Source organism: Haplochromis burtoni, unplaced genomic scaffold, assembly GCF_018398535.1.
Source record: "Haplochromis burtoni strain Fernald_Lab_line unplaced genomic scaffold, NCSU_Asbu1 Contig_101, whole genome shotgun sequence".
NCBI lineage: Eukaryota > Metazoa > Chordata > Actinopteri > Cichliformes > Cichlidae > Haplochromis > Haplochromis burtoni.
The window spans coordinates 1,523,218-1,543,916 of record NW_024582462.1 but is presented as its reverse complement, the minus strand read 5'-3'; the positions used below and the strand labels follow the sequence as shown (position 1 = coordinate 1,543,916).

Genomic DNA, 20,699 nt, shown 5'->3' with positions numbered 1-20,699 from the left:
ATATGTGTAATCTCAAAACACGTGAGTAAAAGCAGAACAATATACTATAGTGTTAAAAAACAAAAATCCGACTAATACCACAGTACAGACATCTCAGTGGGCCAAACTCATGCAATTATGAAGGATTCAAGTAATAAATAAGTAGTTGCAATAAGACACTTTCATAAGAGTAATTTAAGCCCAATTTTCAGAAACATAACTGAAATTCTCTATCGTCACTGTTTTCTTGCCATCGACGCTTCTAACCAATAAGATACTTGGAATATGGCTCCAGAAAAGAAGACTACATCCACGTGCTGCACTACACGAATGAAACTTCCCCATGAATGGCACCGTCATGGCTACACCATGCATGTCGTAACACAGTTTACAGGAACTGAACCACGTATATGTGAAGAGGAGTGCAGTTATTAATCATAAAGCAGAGCTTTGGGACATATTTTTTAAACCCCGCGTTCTCCGCGAAACAGGCAGCACACATGGCAGGGCTGTGGCTGTCAACACGAGGCGCCTAGCTGTCAACCGGGGTTGAAGGCTCAGTGTCTCCCCCTGGCATTCGCTAACGAAAAGTACACCACGTCCAAGGCCTATCCCGCTCGCCTTTACCAACGAGAAAGTCAACAAAATGGTGGAACAGATAGAGGTCACGTGACTTCTTTGTGCATTCAGGTACTGCTTAAAAGGAAATAAACGGACACAACACGGCTTACCAATAAAATATCACAATATTGCAACCTTACACAGCCACTCGTGGTGAAACGGGTTAGTAGAATTCAGTTTTCATCGAGCTCTATCGTGCGCACGAAAGAGAAAATATGGCGGCCATTTTGCACAAGCTTGCGCAGGCAACATAGCGGCGCCTCGCGCTATGAAAATGCCGCCAAAGATCCACCGCCAGTCGGGCAGCAATAAAATAACATACCGATTCCTCCTCTTTTTCCATCCCCGTTGGCATCTGCGGTACTGCCCGGTTGATTGAGGCATATTCGTGCAGGTCCGGCAAATCCTCGCAGCGGAAGACGGGCAGGGGCTTACTAGCATCCAGTGCCCGTGCCCGAAACGACAATTTACTCATTTTTATAATAAAAGATGCAGCATAAATCTATTCGATCTGCTAGGAATAACAGCAGGTCTGCCTCGAGTTCTCATGGATGAATCTGTGACGGTCTCTGAGAGTCAGCCGGTCGATTGAGGGCGGGCTTGGGTCCGTAGCAGCGCGAACAGAGCCGGGCAGGCCCGGGTCTCGATCGCTCTCTGTCGGTCTCTTTCTCTCGTAGGCACCGCTGTTCCTCCCTGGTTCAATACGCCATTGCCAACATGGCGGACATTACAAACTCATGCAGCTCACCGCTCGCTCCAAGCGGCCCAACCCCCTCGATCATACAAACAGCCATTCCCACGCAGTTTCGCACGCGTGCGCGCTCGCGAGACCCTTGGGGTACGAGAAAAGGGAGGAAGGAGGGGCTGAATCGACAGCGGGGGGAAAAAAAACCGCTGGATGCTGATGATGGGATGTGAACTTCCTAGGCTCGGGATGTTCTCATGCTGTTATACGACAGGCTAATGCTGACGTAAGAAAATACATATATTTTACATCTTCAAAAAAAAAAGTGTATATAGATATTGTTTTTAAAAAATGTAAAAAGGATGTAACTCATTCATTATGCCGCCACATATAGACAGATCGTATTAAGGACTGACACACCACCCTAACTCAGAGGTTTCACGGGTGTTTTCTAACACAGCAAGGACGCAATTCTTCAAACTTGTATCGTGTGTTAAAATTATTATGAACAACCAGAACATGCTGTATCAATTAGTGAATTGTTTTGCAAATATCGCCACCCTGTGGTGCAAACACTACACTTTTAATTAAAATTGGAATGACTTGTGTTTATGCGAATGCACAAAACGTATTAACATGGTCAGAGCCAGGAAGTAGTCCGATGTGTCGTCATCACAGCCGCAACGTTACGCCCAAATACTACAGAATATATAAAATGCTCTAGAAGGTGAACGCAACAGGAACAAAACTGGTTTAGGTTGAGCAATAAACAAATATGTATTCTGGCCTTATTTGTGTTGTTGTATGTGAAGAGCAGTTCACCCTGGAAACTGAATATAAAATACACTTACTGTAAAGAAGTTAATGTCCATATATATAAAAATGACAGTATCTTTTATATATTATATTATTATACACTATTGATCTATTGACTGTAGTGGCCATTGAAGTACAGTGAACTCACTATCATGTTCATGAAAAGTATGATTTAGATGATTTCAGTTTCATGACATTATGTGTGCCACCAGAAGATGGGCACACTGGTCATTATGGGATAAATATGGTCAGTACCAGCTTAGTTCAGTTACTACTAAGGGCCCCAAAGTAAATATCCCACAGAACATCATCCTGATCCATTAATAAAAAGCAGTATGGATCCACACTTTCATGTAGTTTACAACAACTTGTGACCCTTCCAAATGTCACAACAGAAAATGAAGACTCAAGCCTGGCAACATTTTTCCAAACTTCTGTCCAATTATGGTGAGTACTTGCAAACTGCAGGCTCAGTTTTTTGTTCTTAGCTGACAAGAGTTACACTCAGTGTAGTCTTCTGAGCTGTGGATCATCTGCTTTAAGGTTCACTGTGTTGTTCATTCACAGATGCTCTGTGTAACCACTGAGTATTTGACTTACTTTTACCTTGCCCTTTAGCTTAAAGCTGTGTGGCCATTCTCCTCAGACCTCTAGCATCAACAAGGTACTTTCTCTTTTGTGAACATTTTCTGAAACCCTAGAGACGGTTGTGTGCGGAAAAATCCCAGTACATCAGCAGTTTCTGAACTACTCAGACCAGTCCATCTGGCACCAACATCCCAGGTTCAAAGCTACATAAACCATCTTTCTTTCCCCTTTCTGATGCTCAGTTTGAACTTCAGTAGTTTGCGTTGGCCATGTTTACATGCCTAAATGCATTGAGTTAGCACTAATGAAAAGGTATATCTAACAAAGTGATTACATCCCAATGTAAAAAAAACAACAACATCTGAATCCAGGAAGCACCCTTATTTATATCATTTTTCAAGTGCATTACTTTACTAAGTGACCTTTACTGTGTATTTCATATTTGACAATGTGCATCTTTTTGGTGCCTGGCCAGTAAGAATAAGAAGTACCCCAGAGCAATAACTCTTTCTAATCGGTACATACATGCCGTTTTAACCACAACAATGTTTCATGCCTTTTTTGGCAACAGAAACAAAAATACACTGGTGCATATAATGCTTTAATTTTTTAAGTGTCAATTTGCTGTGATTAACTGTAGCTTCATCTCGCCGAAGCTTCATCTTCTCATTGGTGGTTGCCAGTACAGGAAATGCTGCAGAAAAGTAAACCTACCACCCTGACTGGTTCTTCTGAGATGTAGTTTACATCTGACCAAATGTTAGATGACACATTTCTCACTTTCATTGGTGCATCATTATCAGCATCACAATTTCTCACTGCAGAGAGCTGAAATAAATCAGGGAAGCCACCAACTTCCAAACTTGTTCATTTCAGCAAATGTTTATCACAGCACATTTGCTGGTCCGTTTCATTTAATGGAACAATAATTAAATGCAATAGCTTCTTCATTCTTGACCATTAAGCCATTAGCTGCATGAATTCTTGTTTTCCATTTTTATAGTTGATCAAGAAAGTAGGCAGCCTGAATAAGGATATTTCTGGCTTTATGAACACAGCACTTTTTACTTTAATATTACTGCTCCAAGATGATTTCTCGGCATGCAAACATGCACTATTATACACAAAGACTCAATACATTAAAAACTACAGCATTAATACAGATATTAGGAGGAGGCACAATAGATAGGGCTGAACGCACAGACCAGCTAGGGCCTTTTTGTGTTAAGTTTGCATCTTTTCCCTGTACATGCCTGGTCTCTCTCTACAGATACATTGGCTTGTTCCATTTCCTTGATCATTCCTGCACTGCAGCCTGTTTGTTCTTATTTTTATGCCTCACCCTCCTCCCCACTTTTCCCAGTTCTCACACCCCTCATTAGTACACAAGGATCTGTCTGACCTGGGGCCACTGCCAGTCCTCACCAAGGCCTTCAAATCCATAAATCTCAGACCTGCTACTAGCGAAATCGATGTTAGATTAAGCGGTGAGTCTAAATTCATCATAAATGTGAATCTGTCTCTTTGTGTTAGCCCTGTGACAGATTGGCATCCTGTCCAGAGTTGTACCCCACCTCTTGCCCATTGACAACTGGAATAGAGATTGAAAATGTGACGTCATTCAGGGGTAACACCACAAAGGATTCTGGGAAGTCGTGGCAAGAGGTACTAGCGCACACAGGCTTTCAATTGAAATCTGTTACACAGCGATAAAAGAAGCAAAAAAAATGGCAAGAAGCTGTTGTATTATTAACTGCAATAGCCGGTCGCATGTCAGCCATGGGAAGCCGACGGGTAAAGAGATCGGTTGTTATCGGATTACATTGTTGAAGAGAAATTGTTCAAGCCATGTTTCCGAAGTAACAAAGAGGCGACGGATGGCCTGGATTGCAGCCATTCAAAGACCAAATATAACGTCCCAGAACACTCCAGCTCACATGTTAGTCTGCTCCAAGCCTTTACACGAAGGTTAGTGTTTTTTAGTAGTTAATACGTCATTTTTCTTAACATAATTGGTGATATAGGTTACAAGCAAGTCTGGTGCTGAACAGAAATTGTCGCGCTATGCTCCTTTGTTTATTGTGCATAAATAGTGAATTGTCCATAAATAGTGAATTGTCCATAAATAGTGAATTGTCCAGACAGAATATTGTGTTTCACTTCTGTTATTACCATGGTACATTGACAAAAACATATACTTCATTCACAGGATAAAACAGTTTTTTTGTATCACTAATTGCCCAGTACAATTACAGCATACAATATTATTGTCACTGCTGCATTTCTGTAATGCGTACCAGAAATTATTTCCACTACTAATTAATTACAGTTTAGCTCAAAGTTCCCATTAATAAACTGTTAACGAATGTGTATTTATGAAGACGATTTGTGAGACTGGTAAACTTACATTTGTTCGTACAATGGTCTTTCGTTCTACACAGTGCATTTCAAGTTCCTGTACCCATCCGTCGGTAAACTGTACCTGGGCTTGTTGCAGTGACCTGAAGTTACTAAACTTCATGAGTGTATGCACTCACTCCAAGAACCGTATAATTAGCGTGGTGAAAGTTGGGCAGCACGCGAACGTATTTTGTCCACTCTGTGTGCTCGTACGGGTCTAACCCTTTCACTCCTTTGATTTTTTTCCTCGTATCTTTCTTTGACTTTACATCAAGTCTGTCTTTGTACGGACCGGCATTGTTCTCCTTCGTTTTGTACATACCTTTTTTGGGGAGCAAAGAAAAAGCAAGAAGGTATTGGAATCGGAGAATGAACGTTTTGCGGTGCTTCAAATGCTTGCATTTGACGCGGTACTTGGATTGTTTTGCCACGAGTTCCCAGCATGCAATGCGCGAAAGTCACATGGTCTATCAATCTCTATCCGGTTGTTCAGTCTGACGTCACTAGCCGTGTCTGGACCTAAACTCTGCTGCAGGTCCATATATCAAACGATCACTATGGCATTACTGAGAGTTGAAAAACTGTCTAAAGTCTTTCATCTATAATAAAATGATCAGCGTTCTGCTCTACCAGGTGTAACAATTGAGTTTAACATCCAGGCATCCATGAAAACGGAATTTATGACATTTAACGGAGTTAGAAGTTAGCAGGGAGTTAGCTCGCTAGCTTCTATCTAAATACAATATAGCATGTCCTGACTGCGGGGTTTTGGAAACAAATTAAAACGTACAGCTCTGTTATCACTTCCAGCATAAATGAAGACAGAAAACTAAAAAGCAGTGACGTTTGTAGGGTTACTGAAGTTGGGCTAGCTGGTATAATGATGTGCTACGTGACCGCTAGCGACACAGCTATGTTAGCATAATATAAACAAGCTAACTTTTTTTCCACTCGATAAAAGTTAACGTGAGTGTTCTCGGTGGTCAGGAACAAATGTAATCGCATGGCATGATGGTGTAAAAGGACCAAACTTCAGCCAGGAGAACAACTAAGATAATCCATCCACAATACGAGGTTAGTCATTCATATACTGCTGCGTGGGCTGGGCTGTAGTTACATCCTAAGGTTTAAAAAACTGAGCTTAAATAAATGATTAGCGGTAATAAAAGCAAGGGAGGTCAACAGTGATCACTGACTGTTTTAGGAGCTTTTTGAGATTAAATCGAAGAAAATACATAACATTAAACATGTTAACAACACAAAAGCCATATTAAACGCAGACTACTTTAGGCCCGGAAGGAGGATTCGTCGCGTCATCACTGAACAACCGGATAGGCCCCAGCCCTACTATGATCCTGAATTGGATAGGTGGAAGAAAACCATGGAAACCAGCTACCCTCCCGTTACAGTCTTCATCAAAATCACTGAAAATAAGAAGAAACGCAAATAACCTGAAGAGATGGGTGAAAATTTTTGTGGCGATGAATACAAGATCCAGGTGAAGATTTTGGTCACAATAATCATCATCCATTTGGGAGACATAGGCTGACATCTGTAGACCATAATGGAGGCCTGTGAAACAAAATGAGTCAAAAAAGAAGAAGTGCTTATAAACATCATTATTACTGGAAGTTATTACTGGAAACAAATATAAATTCTAAGCCCAGAAGACATCTCAGCATCTGCTGTGAGATTATTTTCTCTATAGGACTCTTTAATTCTGTATGCAGGTTTACAATGGAGAAAACCTCGACAATTTCTACATCTGCTATCTACGTATACACTAACGCTGCCAAGTAAATGTTTGTACGGATGAATTTTCCCATATCCATTGGCTTTGGACTGTTTTGAAGCACACAGAGCAAGTTTTGCTCCTGCAATAGAGTACACAGTAGAGTAAGCCATATATGGTGGAACAGATGGGTAAACAGAACAGGACACGACAGCAAAAAAGCTGTATGGTATCGTTTTAGCAAATGACAAGCAATTGGGCACCGCTTCGACCCCCCCAAAAAATGAGTTTTCGAGGGCTTTTAATTTGTTCAGTTCTCAAGACCAGACACAGTTGCTTGCACAAAGAAAAGCGATAGAGATGCTAGCTTAACGCTAGCTTAGCCCAGTTACCCTGACCCTGCGCCATTTACTAGCCAGCTAACAGTTTGCGGACAGCCACCAACAGTTTCATTTGAGCTCGCAAGTGACTTTAAAGCCACAACTTTCGCTTCCCAAGGATACAACACGGGGAAAACAAGCTTGAGCTTGACTCGCAACTTACCCGGTGCCAGCAAACCCACAGGGGAGGAGGAGGATGGTGATGATGGCAGTTGTTCTTCTGGCTGTCATGCTAGCCTAATGCTAACGCTTGTTAGCTCCCTTCTAGGACGCCTCAGAGGGAAAAAAAAAAAGAAGGATATTCAGTTTCTTTTTATGTATATGCAAATGCCGTTGATGCAAAAAGAGAGGTCATTGGAAGCCAAAGCAAGGGTAAAGGAGGAGCTGTCCTGTCGCTGACGAAAAACTTGGTTAGTTAGCTCAGGTTACTTCGATCCAAAAAAAAAAAACCTAAAAACGATCCAAAGTGACCACCAAACCACTTTACAGGCGGATTGTGATTGGACGGTAAAAGCCACCAATCACCTGTGGAGAACTCGGGGAGGATGAGCTCACTAGTAACCCCGCCCACCCACGAATAACAACAACATAAGTAACAATAATAATAATAATAGGAAAAATGTTGTCATGCATTAATGCGAATTTATTACGGTAGTGTGCAAATAATATGATTTAAATAGGCTTTTAAACACAGACGGAGTCAAAGGGCAAAACTTATTAGAGCCACTTACTGAACAGCAAATAATCAGATACATTTTTTTTCATAACATAGCTGCAGTATTTGTTACATAACTGTCTCCTGGGCTGGTCACCTCCCTCCACCGCCCTCTGCCCCTCCACTAGTTTTGTCGCAGGGCAGGGCTGCTCCTGCTTCCTTTTTCCTTCCTTTTCTGATGCTCTGATATCTGCACTGCACATTTTTCATGATCAGACACCGTCCAAAGAGAATGCTGCATAGTATAGTGGAAGCATATGGAGTCATTTTCTGTGCTGCTTCAACACCACCACCACTGCTGCTGCTGCCGCCTCCCACCTCCCACTACCCCCACTAGCTGTTAAAGCTGCATGCACGCCTGCCCAGTGACTCTGGGAGTGGAGGGGAGGCATCACTTTGATGAATATTGCTTTGCTCAACTCTCCCAGCAAGGTCATCAGCAGCCATCTGTAGGCAGTGGAAAAAAAACCCTAATATCCATTTAGATCTGAACATCCCATTGTTTCTCTGCGTTTACACGATTCAGCCCAGTGCACCGGTTAAGTGGTTGGCACATACACTAGCTGCACATTTAAAGTTGTGCAGCATATCTGTCTCTATATCTGTTTAACAAATGCACAGGTCTGCTAGAGTACAAAAAAAAAAAAATCCCAAGAGTCAGGATTTTGCACTGGTGTCAAAAATGTCATCTTCTATAGCTACAGTGACTCGAAGCACCTTCCATCTTTTCCTGCATAGTGACACTTTCTTTTCCTCTCATCTAGAGGGCAGTGGAGACCTGCGCAAAGACCTGTGCTTCTGCTGGAATTGCAATGCAGAATGCAGGATGCTCACCTCACAATCTCTCGCCTCCTGAGCCCCGAGTTACACAGCTGAGCCAGCCATCAGCATAAATGGGAACCCCCCCCCAAACACATATGCATGCCCCAACAAAATCTTCAGCTATATGTAATTAGCCTTTGTGGAATTTCAAAATGTGAGGGCATAACTTTGCATATATCCCACGGACAGCAAGCTTGTATATAAGAAGCAGCTTATGATGGAAGGGAGATGCTCTTAGAATATGTGTGCGTGCCGTGCATGCAGTGAAGGATTGAAGACATGCAGTCCAAGGTTGCGTGTTTGAGATCAAAGGCGAGTAAGTTAGACATCAGCGTCAACATCCACCTCACCCTCAGCCCCCCCACCCCAACCCACCAACCCACACAGACAAGTTGGTCCCATCTGTTGACAACAGTTCAGGGGGAAGGATGTTGTTTCATTGTGCTTCACGACGGGGATCCTGATTGAAAAGTTGATCTCCTTCCATGGCTGCTATCAGTTCTCTTTATATTTCCAGTTGACAACTGTCATGATGGCCCTTTTGTAGATGGTGTTGTCCTTCTGCAACACAACAAAACAAGTGTCACGACATAACTGTTATTCAGTATTTGATTTACTTTCCTATTGATTGACTGGAGGTGTAGGTGAATGAATGTTTTACTGTTAATGTAGTCATACATTTCTGTTTGCTATTGCTGAATTTCCTATTGCCTTGGTATTGAATTTACCCTACTTTATTGTGTTAACTGTTGATAGGTCTCTGTACTGGTGTTTCCTAGACAAACTCCTGCATTTATTGTGCAGTCTGTGACAGACTGAAGGATTTGTTTGGGCAGGGGCTCACCCTGTTCCAGCGTCTCTGCTCCAGCGCTCACTGAAAGCGGGCAAACTCCCTGTGGTCATGGATGCTGGTGAGTAGTTTCCATAGCAGCAACAAAGCCACACCCAGCACCACAACAGAGCCTGAAAGCACTGTGGTAATCAGGATCACATTCGGCCCCGGTGGGCACTCTTGAAAGACAAGAAGAAGCCACAGCGCTTTAGCAGCCATAGACTGCGTGTTTGTGATTTTCAGATAAAATGAATGTGCTTGTACAATCTCACTGTGGCATCATTAACCAACTTACAAAGGGCAGACTGCAGAATACAAAGTCCTAAAGAATTCTACAGACGTGATTTGCATTTATGCCACCATCAGCCAATAAGGCGCATTAAAGAGGTTTAATCTATATCTCTGTTGGTGCCCTGCCTTTCCCTTATTACTATAATAAAATGTGTTTTTGCATAAAACAATTCCCTGGAGCTGCTACAACTGACAGAATTTCTTCATCTAATGTTGATATACTGGTGTAGTCATAAAAAAATTGAGCATTTGGCTCTGCTTACCTCGTTTGCAAGCTATATAGAAAGACTTTTCTCTTCCTAGGTTCCTCACCCAAAAATGCACTATACAACCTTCTGAGTCCACTTCCATTCACCTGCAAAGGCCTGGGGAGAAAGCCACTGTTGCTAAGACACCAGTCTGACCTACCAAGGCGAGGTTCAGGTGGGCACACTTCATCTTGCACTCATTTGGACTCAAGCCCACTGAGAAGGCCTGCATGATACACATTCTCTGTGAAAAGAACCATAATCAAAAGTGAAAATGTGTTTAGTTATAAAGGCAATTAAAGCACCCCCAACGTGCTCTCAATGTAGGAGGTAACTCTTCAGAGAACTCTGTTAGTTATGCAGTTCAAGCAATCATTTATTTAGTCACTTTTAATATAAGCAATCCATTACAGTTAAGTTACCGGTAGTGTTACCCATTCCTTTTATTGCTACAGAACCAAGCATAACAGATTAATAATGCATTTCTTTCTGTTTGTCCGCTGCTTTTTTGTATGTAGTTGTTTATTAGTATATTAGTCAGTGTGCATGTGGATCTTAGCCAGTGAGGTGAAGGAGTTTGCAACATTTTACATTTGTGGGTGAAAGGGAAAAGAACAACAAGGGAAAAGGAAACTGTGCCTGGGTGATAATAAGTGTCTGTCAGCTGTGAGGAGCTCTACTTCAAATTTGATTAAGGATGCCTGCAAACTAACTAAGCACAGCAGCTCCACAGCACTGGTGGCACATTGAGGAGGAGAATGATGGCGGTGGTGGAGCTCAGGAACAGAAGAGGTAGCTTTTAGTTTGGCCAGAGCAGTCACTCAGAGGAAAATTAACAAGCTTCTTACTTTTTATGGTGTAGTAGTAGGCTGCATACAAACCGACATGCACTTCATTTCTTGTATTGCAAAGGCAGCAACCTTGGAAAGTAGCAAGTGACTAACGTTACTCGACATATTCATGATTATGAAAATGTCAGCTTTTAAAAAAAAGAGTGTGGCAGAATCTTTCATTTTCATGTTTTCTTAATTGTGCCCTGAACTTTAAAGGTCGTAGTAGTGGTGCAAGTTACAGATGCTGGGACAAGAAGGGCAAAGCTCACAGGTCGGGTCCTGGAAGCGCTTGTCATGGCAAATGCAGGTGCCGCAGTGGCTGCCTCCACAAATCTGTCCATCCTGAGACAGACACTCGTAAGCTCGGCCCCTGAATGCTGGGAAACACAAACACTCCCCCCACACACACCTGCCGCGCCCTGGGACAGTAGAACAAACAATTTTAAAAAAGACATACTGGCCTCCTGTTATTTTTTTGTAGATGTGTTCCTGCTACTATACCTCCACATTGTAGTCCTCGGTACTGATCACAGCTGAAATCACTGCACTCACACAGCTCCCCATAGTACACATGGCTGGGCTTTTTGCTGCTCTTTTGACAAACACACCTCCCGCAAATGCACTTTCTGTGCCCACTGCACACTTCAGATGCATTATCATGGCGACAAAGGTGTGAGTCAACTGCTGTGCCCGACTCCTCTTGCTCACATTCAGAAAATGTCCCGGCTCTCCCTGCTTTACACCTGCAACACAGGAACACACATCAGCCTGTTTCCCCCCTTAATAACCTGGAATTAAACTTGTTAGCCAAATTGATGCCGTCAAGCCACTTCACCTACCTGCATGCGCCACACTCCAAAGTCCTGTTGCCATGGCTACATGAAGGACTGTGTGGGACCCTGTCCTTTTGACATGAACACTCACATATGGGGCTCAGCAGGACCTCAACCTCTTCACTATAGCCTTGGGGCTTAATAATAAAGCGGCATGGTCTTTGTGAAGCAGCCACACACAGAGGTGCTGTAATACTTACATTAAAGCTCACCTAGAGGGGGGTGAGAATTCCTTGAGCACCATTATAATCCTCCACTAATGAGGTAATCATAATCAGCATTACCATCGCTTCAACCAAGGATGGCCGCATGCTAACAGAATCACTCACACAATTTACCACACACAGAGCCTACATGCAGCTACTCACCTCGTCATCTACAGAGATGTTGGAGCATCTCCTCCCCTGTTCTCCATGCCTCGGCCTGTGGTCCTTACAGTGGGAGTATAGGAGATGTGCTAGCCCGGTGGAAACTTGCTGTGCTCCATAACAACCTCAGAGGTCAGTGCCTATAGCCAGTAAAGCAGTTAACCTCTCAAAGATGAGGTGGTGTCAGCAAGCTATACACATGAGGCTAATGACCTCTGTAGGAAGGGAGTTTGTGGTTCACTTACACTATATGCTTCAACAATTATCTGCAGGATGTTGTGGGAGTTGTTGGACAGCATTCTGAGCTCACATTTTGGGAAGATGCTTCTTCCCGAAGAAGGATCTTCTTCCCAACGGCATCTTTAATGTCAAATTAATGCTTATGCGTTTATTCAAAGTCTTTCAGCTGGACAAGCAAAAAACGAACCAAATGTTTCAGAGAGATTATAAGAGTTGATAAGTAAAGACGGTGGCGTACAACCTTTGCCCTTCCACGAGCTAAACTAACATATGAGCCTGTCGTGTTGTTGCACTGATGCATGCCAGAGGTTCACGATAGTTATAACAGAGAAGCAGGCAAGTATGCATTTTTCATGACTTACTGTATTCATAATGGGAATGATCATGGCATTTGTTCAAGTGCTCTGACAGATACAAACATGTCAAATCTCTGGACTGAACTACAGCTAATTCAAATGTGTATCACATAAACTGTGTGTGGAAGGATGGCTTTAGTTATTCATTAATTTATAGAAAAAGTCAATTCTTTGACTGGTTTTGAATGAACCAGCTATGCAATTAAATTAAAGATGTGGAACCTTTCATTTAGACAGGAGGCGTGCCTGGAGCTATAACAAGGATGGCTGCCAAGCAGATGACTTACTTAAGGGCTGTGGAACGTAGTGTCAGAGCACAGGGGCTTGAATAGTTATGGTGAAAATAACCCCCTCTGATGGATCAAGGTAAAGATTAACTTTAATTCTGGATTTACCAACATATAGCATAAAGATTCAGAACAACAGTGAACTGGCAATGTAGAACAACTCATTCCTGTGTGTTATAAATGTCGACTGTGTTCTTAAGGTTAGGGTCCATTTGCAGGCAAATCATCAGTAAAGTTTTTCATAGCTTTTTGCTTTTAAGTGGAAATAGGTGGTATTGGTCCTTGATTAGGCACCAGCACTCAATGTGCAGAAAATAGAGAACTGATAGTGAAACCCTTGCAATGAGTCTCATCTATCTTCATTATAATGCACTTGAGTAGTTTGGTTTACTTTAGCAACTGAGAGTTGCAGTTAATATTTACTGGAGCACCAAATGCACAGTGGAAAACAGTTCTACAATAATGCACATTGGTTTTTTTTGGGGTTTTTTTTTTAGGTCTTTAATATAAAAGGTAACCAGTGAAAATGCAATGTGGTGAAGGTTTTTGGCAAAAGTGCAATGCAAGTGGTTAAAAAATTATAGATTTTCCAGAAACTGCTACATAATTTTACTCAGTTGGCATCGAAGGGAACAGGGAAGATTAAAACGTAAACATTTTTACAGCAAATAGTAGAAATAAATAGTAAAATAGTACAATAGTTGGTTTTCCCGTTTAATACAGCTATACAAATCAAACTAAACTGAGTAAGATTTAAAGTTATGCATGGTAAAAGAGTATGTTATCTAACGTCTAGGCATTCAAAACATTCAAGACAGTTATCAGTCTTTCCAGGAGTGGGCATCCTAGCAAGTTCACCCCGTGGTCAGACATTTCAATGCTCAGAAAAACCCCTCCAGAGCTACATTTTAGACTCTACAAGCCTCCAAAAATGACTTGTTTGGAGGGGATTTCCTCTTCTCTTTAGAAAACAACATGGCAGCTTGGCTTAAGTTGCCATGTTGCTTCTGAACAAAACACAAAACACAAAAATGTCCTTTGGATGGATGAAAAGAAGTGGAAATATTTGGCCATAATGCACACTGTCATGTTTGGAGATAATCAAACATGAAACTTCAGCACAAACACCTCATATCAACTATCAGAAGGGTGGTGGAGGGATGATAATTTGAGCTTGTTTTACAGCCACAGGACCAGGGCACCTGGCAATCATTAAAGCAACCATTAACTCCTTGGTATACCAAAGTATGCTGGAGTCAATTATGAGGCCATCTGTCTGACAGCTAAAGCTGGACTGAAACTGGGATCATGGCAGCAGGTCATGGGTCATTGGGGTCATTGCAGCAGAGCAGCAAATTTACAACAGAATGATTGAAAAAGAAAATAATCAAGGTGTTTTAATGGTCCGGTTAAAGTCCAAACCTCAACCACATTGTTATGCTGAAGTCAGACCTTAAGAGAGCTGTGCATAAAGAAATGCCAACAAACCTCAATGAAAAAGCTATGAAGAACAGTGGGCTAATATTCCTCCAAAACAATGTGAAAGACTGATAAAGTTGTACAGAAAATCATTGCTTCAGGTTATTGTTGCTAAAGGTATTGTTCCTACAAGCTATAAAACCTATTGAGTCATTTAGTTTTTCATGTGACTGCAGAATATCCTTTGAAAACTATCTTGGAGTGTTATCCAAGCTAGCTAGCATTAGCTAATCAATGCAAATATGATAATTTCTGGGTCCAATAAAACAACATGTAGACAGAAGAAATGCCACACTCGAGGCTTCCGAAATGTAGTCCATTAATCATTGGGTGATGTCATGGTGGATACTTCCATCTTTTATATGGGCTACAGTCTACAGTCAGCTTTAGATAAAAACTCAAACGGCAAAGCATCAAAATAAACACAAGCAAATAAAAGATAAATTATTGCAGATAGGCCCTGCTATACCTTATACAAGGGTGCGACTTTTTCAGTGATATCAAAGATGATCTGGACGTTCTTCTGTCTCAGTGTTTCAGCAATCTGAGCCACCGAAGGATGGTCCTGTCACAGTGGAATCAGGGCAGATGCAAATTGCAATGCATAACAGTCAGGCCAGAATATATATGTGTAATAAGTAGTTAAGCATGCTCTACCTCTTCCTTCTATTGCTGTCCTCCCTCTTTCCCTCCCATCTAACAACTCTTTCTATTGCTCATTTCATTCACTCACCGTAACAGACTTTCCATTCCCTCCAAATAGATAAATAAGTCCCATTCAAAGAGGAGTGACGCCCGTATCTTGCACATCCATTTTCAGCCTTGGGTGGCCATGCATTCAGACAGAAATAGATTAATAATGCATCCATATTCACTCCACCTGTCAAGTGTCTGGACTGGAATGAGGTCAGGACACTAACAGTCTCATGAACCTAACGAGACACCTATATGGATGTTTAATACACGCGTATAAAGAATTACACTCACAAGCACACATCCAGGCGTGCATGCTCTTTGAGCACCTGCACAGCACACACCCACCCAGCCTTCTATACACAACCCGGGTGAGATTAAGAGATGAAAGCTTTGGTTTGAATTACTCCACAAACACTCCAGCTGTTTCCCATCAGGGTGTGCCTGTCAGCATCTTCTCTACCCAGGGAACTGTGCTGTTGATTCTGACCTTTAAATGACTGTCTTTGACTTTCTCTGCAGCTGCCTGGACCTCTATTTCACTGCAGACGGGAATCAATTTAGCACGCGTTGCAATATCTGGTCCATAGGATAAACACTGTATGCTCCTTGGGACCACAGTCACCCAAGCATGCATGAAAGTAAGTGAAAACACATATACCTCTGTGATGGCTCATTCTGGCAAGGTAAAGCTTCGGTTTTTACCTGTGAGTATAATCGTGGGATTTCACAAGGCAGAATTAATCCGTTTTCTCAACAAGTGAGATGAGTTTGAAAAGAAACTGACAGACAATCCCAGTAGACAACGAGCAGCATTATTACCCTATTAAACTGTGTTGCAGAGCAATAAAAGGATAGAAATCTGATATTTACACTCCTTTTAGCTCTTGCAAGGTCTTTATTAATTCATGAAAAATATTTGTCTTTTGTTGCTGGTGTATATTTTGGGTCTATAAAAGCCTTTTTAGTGAAAATAGATCTAAAAGTAATTTGCATTGCTCTGAAATGCTATGTTTGCTAGACGTAGCAGAAGTAGCACTATCTATCTATCTATCTATCTATCTATCTATCTATCTATCTGTAATCTCAAAAGTATCTGCTTGTCTGCCTCTGTAACATTCAGTCCAATTCAATTTTATTTATAAAGCGCCAAATCACAACAGCAGTCACCTCGAGGTGCTAAACATCCCATTCTTAATCCACAGGGTTTAATATGAATTACCCATCGGAGATATAACAGCTTCGGCTCTTCTGGTAAGGCTTTCCACAAGGTTTACAAGTGTGTTTATGGGAATGTTTAACCATCTTCCCAGACCTGGTTTGCAGTCTCTGGTCTAATTCATCTAAAAGGTGTTTTATAAGGTTGAGGTCAGGAGTCTATGCAGGCCAGTCACGTTCTTTCACACCCGCTCACTTATCTATGTCTTTATGGACCTAGCTTTGTGCACTGGTACGCGATCATGTGGGAGCATGAAGGTGCCCGCACCAAACTGTTCCCAAAAAGTTGGGAGCATGAAACAGTCCTAAATGTCTTGTTATGTTGACACATTAAAAGTTCCTTTATTTAGATCTAAGGGACTGAGCCCAACTCCTGAAATACTACAACATATAATCACCTTTCCACCAGAGGCCATCAAAGGTATTGGAACACCTGAATTAAGTAATTTGGATTGGTGTATCTGTCTATAGAGTCCAGTGACAGAGGAGAACACACTTTTTCGTTTACTGTAGCACTACACATCTAACAGATCACACCATGAGAGTGCTTGTGTTTTTCATGGGCTAAAAAATATTATCCATGGTCTGCTGTAGCACACTGAAGTAACATGGACATATTGTTGATTTATGCATCCGTGGGTTTTCTTTTAACAGGGGGCTAGAGCCTATCCCAACTGATAATGGGTGAGTCTGTAACAGGACTAATACAGGGAGACAGACAGTCACTCAGCCCTATGGCCAATTTAGAATCACCAATTAACCTGACATGCATGTCTCTGGACTGTGAGAGGAAGCTGGAATACCTGGAGGGACCCAATGCATACACAGGGAGAACATGCAAGTCCCATACAGCTGACAGGTTTGAACTAGGAATCCTTGTGTTAACCACTGTGCAATTGTTGAAAATGCACTTTTTTCTCTGGATATCCTAAAACCATTAAATAAAACATTAATTCTGCAATGATTTTCAATGTTTGGCCCATTTCAGTGTAAGTCCAACTATAATAGACCTATAATGAAAACACCATTTAAGCTTGAACTTATTTTCTTTAGTAAAAGAAAAAATTAAAGTTCTTCTAAAAAATGTATATATTTGTAGCAAGTGACACTTCCCATCATTTGGAAGCACAATGCAGGATAATTTTCCATCTCCAGCAACGTGGAAAACAGCATCCGTGGAGAACACCAGCAGACGGGTCACGTTTCTCCAGCCAATCTGCCGCTGCAAGTGAAGAACATTTAGTCAATAAATTACCGATTGGCAGCAAATTGAACACAACGACCACGACCTAAGTGTTTCTGACAGACTTCTAGAAAAGAATTACCTTCCTGCTTTTCTATGTAATCAAATAACTGTGAATGAGTAATACTTTGTGCCTTCAAGTTTAGGGCTTAGATCAAAAACCTGTGAAATTCAATTATAGAAATCAAATTTTCATGTTTAAGAGCTTGTGAGTCTAAGATACACCCAAAACTGAGCGATGCAGTTTCCCAAAGGAAGCTTAGTATTCTGTAATAGCCCTTTCATCTATTGTCTGCAGTCTTTCCACTTCCTCCACATAACGCCCACTCAAACAAAAGCAACAATATCTGTATTGCAGTCGAGCTCCCTGCTGGGCTTTCTCACATTACCTCACACATGGTGGCCTGCATCAGGTCATTCAACCCAACCTCTGGTGAATCCAGGTTACTGGAGATCCGTTGCCCCCCTACCAGCTCTGTGAAGAGGCTTCCGTTGGTGGTGAGGCTTAGGATGTTGTGGTAGGTGAAGGGAGGGGTGCAGGGCCAGGGCTAAGTCCTTTTACAGGGATTTCGGAGCATGTCCTTTGCAGTGTTGATGTATAGAATCACTGTCTTTCCCACAAATGCAACAAAATCTTTTGGAAGTGGAAATGGAAAGGAACAAAGGAAAATAAGAAGTACTGTGTGCTGTGAGAAGTGAATAAAAAAAAAAAGGTTGGGGTGGGGGTGTGGGGGGGAAGTAAGATAACTAATGGTTTCCTGTCTCCTAAAAGCTACCAGTTGTCCTTGAGCAAAGCACCTAATTCCCAATCACTCCAGCAGTGCTGCTCAGTGGTCAGTAGTAAGCAGCTCCCAGGTGTATAACTATGTAAATGGGGCACAAGGGTATTAAAAAGAAAATGAATATACAGATATAAAAAGTTATAAGAAAATTGCATTGACCTAAATTTCATATGATAAGGAAACTGAGGCAAACAGACCCAATCTGAAGTCACTGGTGATATTCTTCATTTCTTTCATGAGGTCAGCCCCCAACTTTTTAACATTCATCAGGTCATCCTCCATGGAAAAAGACAGATCCATCAGGTAGTACAGGTCTATGAGGTAGTCCTTCACCTGTTTGAACTTCACCTCAAAGCTCTGGGGTTCTCCTATAGATGCGAAATGTGGAAATTCTACTGCAAAACACACCACAGCTATAAAAGTAGCTCTGTACTATTTGGAAGTGTGCACACATCACACACTGTTTCAGGCTGATTCTGATATTTGTGGAAGGTTTCTACTTTTACATTTGATATTTTATGCAGTTGATACAAAAAGATTTTGTGGTTCATGGTTTCTTTTGTGTGTGGGTGTCGCTGGGTGTTTTTGGTCTCCTCATTACTCAGCCAAGGTTGTGCACAAAACCCTGTAAACCTGATTTGGTCATTGCTTCTAAAGGTGTTTTTTTTTTAATTTTGACTGACTTACGACGGCTTTAGTTTCATAAGATGAAAAGGAAAGCTTGAAGGAAAGCTGTCATTAGGTGAAATCAGTCACAAGGAGAGAGCTGCACCAAAAATCTCCAGACTACTTTGGTCACTAGCAGATTGCCACAGTCATCCGTTATGTCTACATGGAACACCTTGACTTGTCTTCAAACACTTGTTAATACTAGCTGAGTGATATTAAAAACTTGAGAAGGAGTAACACAGACTAGAAATGGAGAGAGTTCAGTTTCAAAATACAACTTATGCGTCAGTGCTGAAGCCAACACATTTCACCAGGTGGAACTTTAAAAGCAATGCATTTTATGTCTCACTGTTCAGAGTTTTAGTACTGCTTATAAAAAGTATTTTTAGACAAGTAAGCAAACTAGTAATCTGCTAGTGACTCAAGCAATTGCAATTTTTTGGCCAATATACATTTTTCCCTAGCAAATATCAATCCACTCTGATCCACCATCCATTATTTCCGCTTATCGTCCCTGCTACCAGGCTGGAGCCTAACCCAGCTACCATAGCGCAAGAGGGTGAGAGGCAGGGCTAACACATAAAGACACTCACATTAACACCTATAGGCAATTTAGAATTACTAGTTAATCTAATCAAATGTCTTTGGACTGTGGCAGGAAGCTGGAGTACTCAGAGAGAACAACAGTCCTAATCACCGCACCACCTTGCTGCCACCCCAGCAACCAGTGGTTGCAAATTGGCTGCAGACTGGTCTTTAGGGCTGTGTGGCTCGGGCCTTATTCACTTGACTTTGCATTGTCACCATGATACAATACATGTAGTGTCCTTTCCTTCCCGTGATGTTATCACGATTAAGGCTAAGTGCTTAAAAAAATTGCATTACACAAACTAATGACATTGGCTACATCCCTCTTTTATGTGCAGTTTGCTAAAGCTAATAAGTGACATTACTAATGTCATTAAAAATGCATTAATTATACTGGTAATTTATACCCACCTGGTCTGAGGTGCAGCAGGACAGTCTGAGGCTGGAGCTGGGTCACTACTCTGTGCAAGCGTTTATGTCTTTGTTCTTTAGGATGAAAGGTGATCTTCCGGTTTTTCAGAAGGACAGTGGAACCTCTAGGGTCCTCCAGGTGATCAAAAGGACAGCCCCTCTTTAGCAGGGCTCCAGCTGTGTCGCAGCACTCCCATATGTGCTGACCCACTTCTAGAAAATTCTTTACACAGGTTTAAGTTAAGTTCAACGCCTTACATCAACACTGACTGTAAAAAGGGCAAAGTCAGTGCTGCAGTTAATGGAAGCAGTACAGAAAGGATGTGAATGTGTGTGTGTGTCTCTGTGTGTTTCTTTTAACTCAAAAAACAAAGCCCTTCATCTTTCAACAACATCATTAAAATGGAACACATATGATGTTCCATATTCAAAATTTGCTTACAGGGTTTTTCTGTTGTTATAAAACACATGCTTACATCACTGTTTAATACAACACAACATGCACACGACAACATATGATGTACTAAATATACAGTACTATGCAAAAGTTTTGAACCACCCTCGAATAGTTTATATTTTTGCTTCCAAGG

At 41.7% G+C, this 20,699-nt stretch overlaps 1 protein-coding gene and 1 pseudogene across 3 annotated transcripts in view; both read right to left on the bottom strand.

The window, feature by feature from the left end:
• The window catches only part of LOC102309076 (enhancer of polycomb homolog 1), a 36,923-nt gene extending 29,245 nt beyond the window's left edge, over positions 1-7,678 (bottom strand). For 2 of the 3 annotated variants that reach the window (XM_042223098.1, XM_042223097.1), the window contains exon 1: positions 923-4,357. In XM_042223098.1, the coding sequence (XP_042079032.1) occupies positions 923-1,075 (153 nt within the window). In that variant the 5' untranslated portion in view covers positions 1,076-4,357. Of the gene's footprint in view, positions 1-922; positions 4,358-6,540; positions 6,662-7,364 lie in introns of those variants that run through there. The other variant, XM_042223099.1, reaches the window with a different exon arrangement.
• Positions 7,679-11,151: 3,473 nt separating this feature from the next.
• The window catches only part of LOC102308765, a 16,364-nt pseudogene continuing 6,816 nt past the window's right edge, over positions 11,152-20,699 (bottom strand).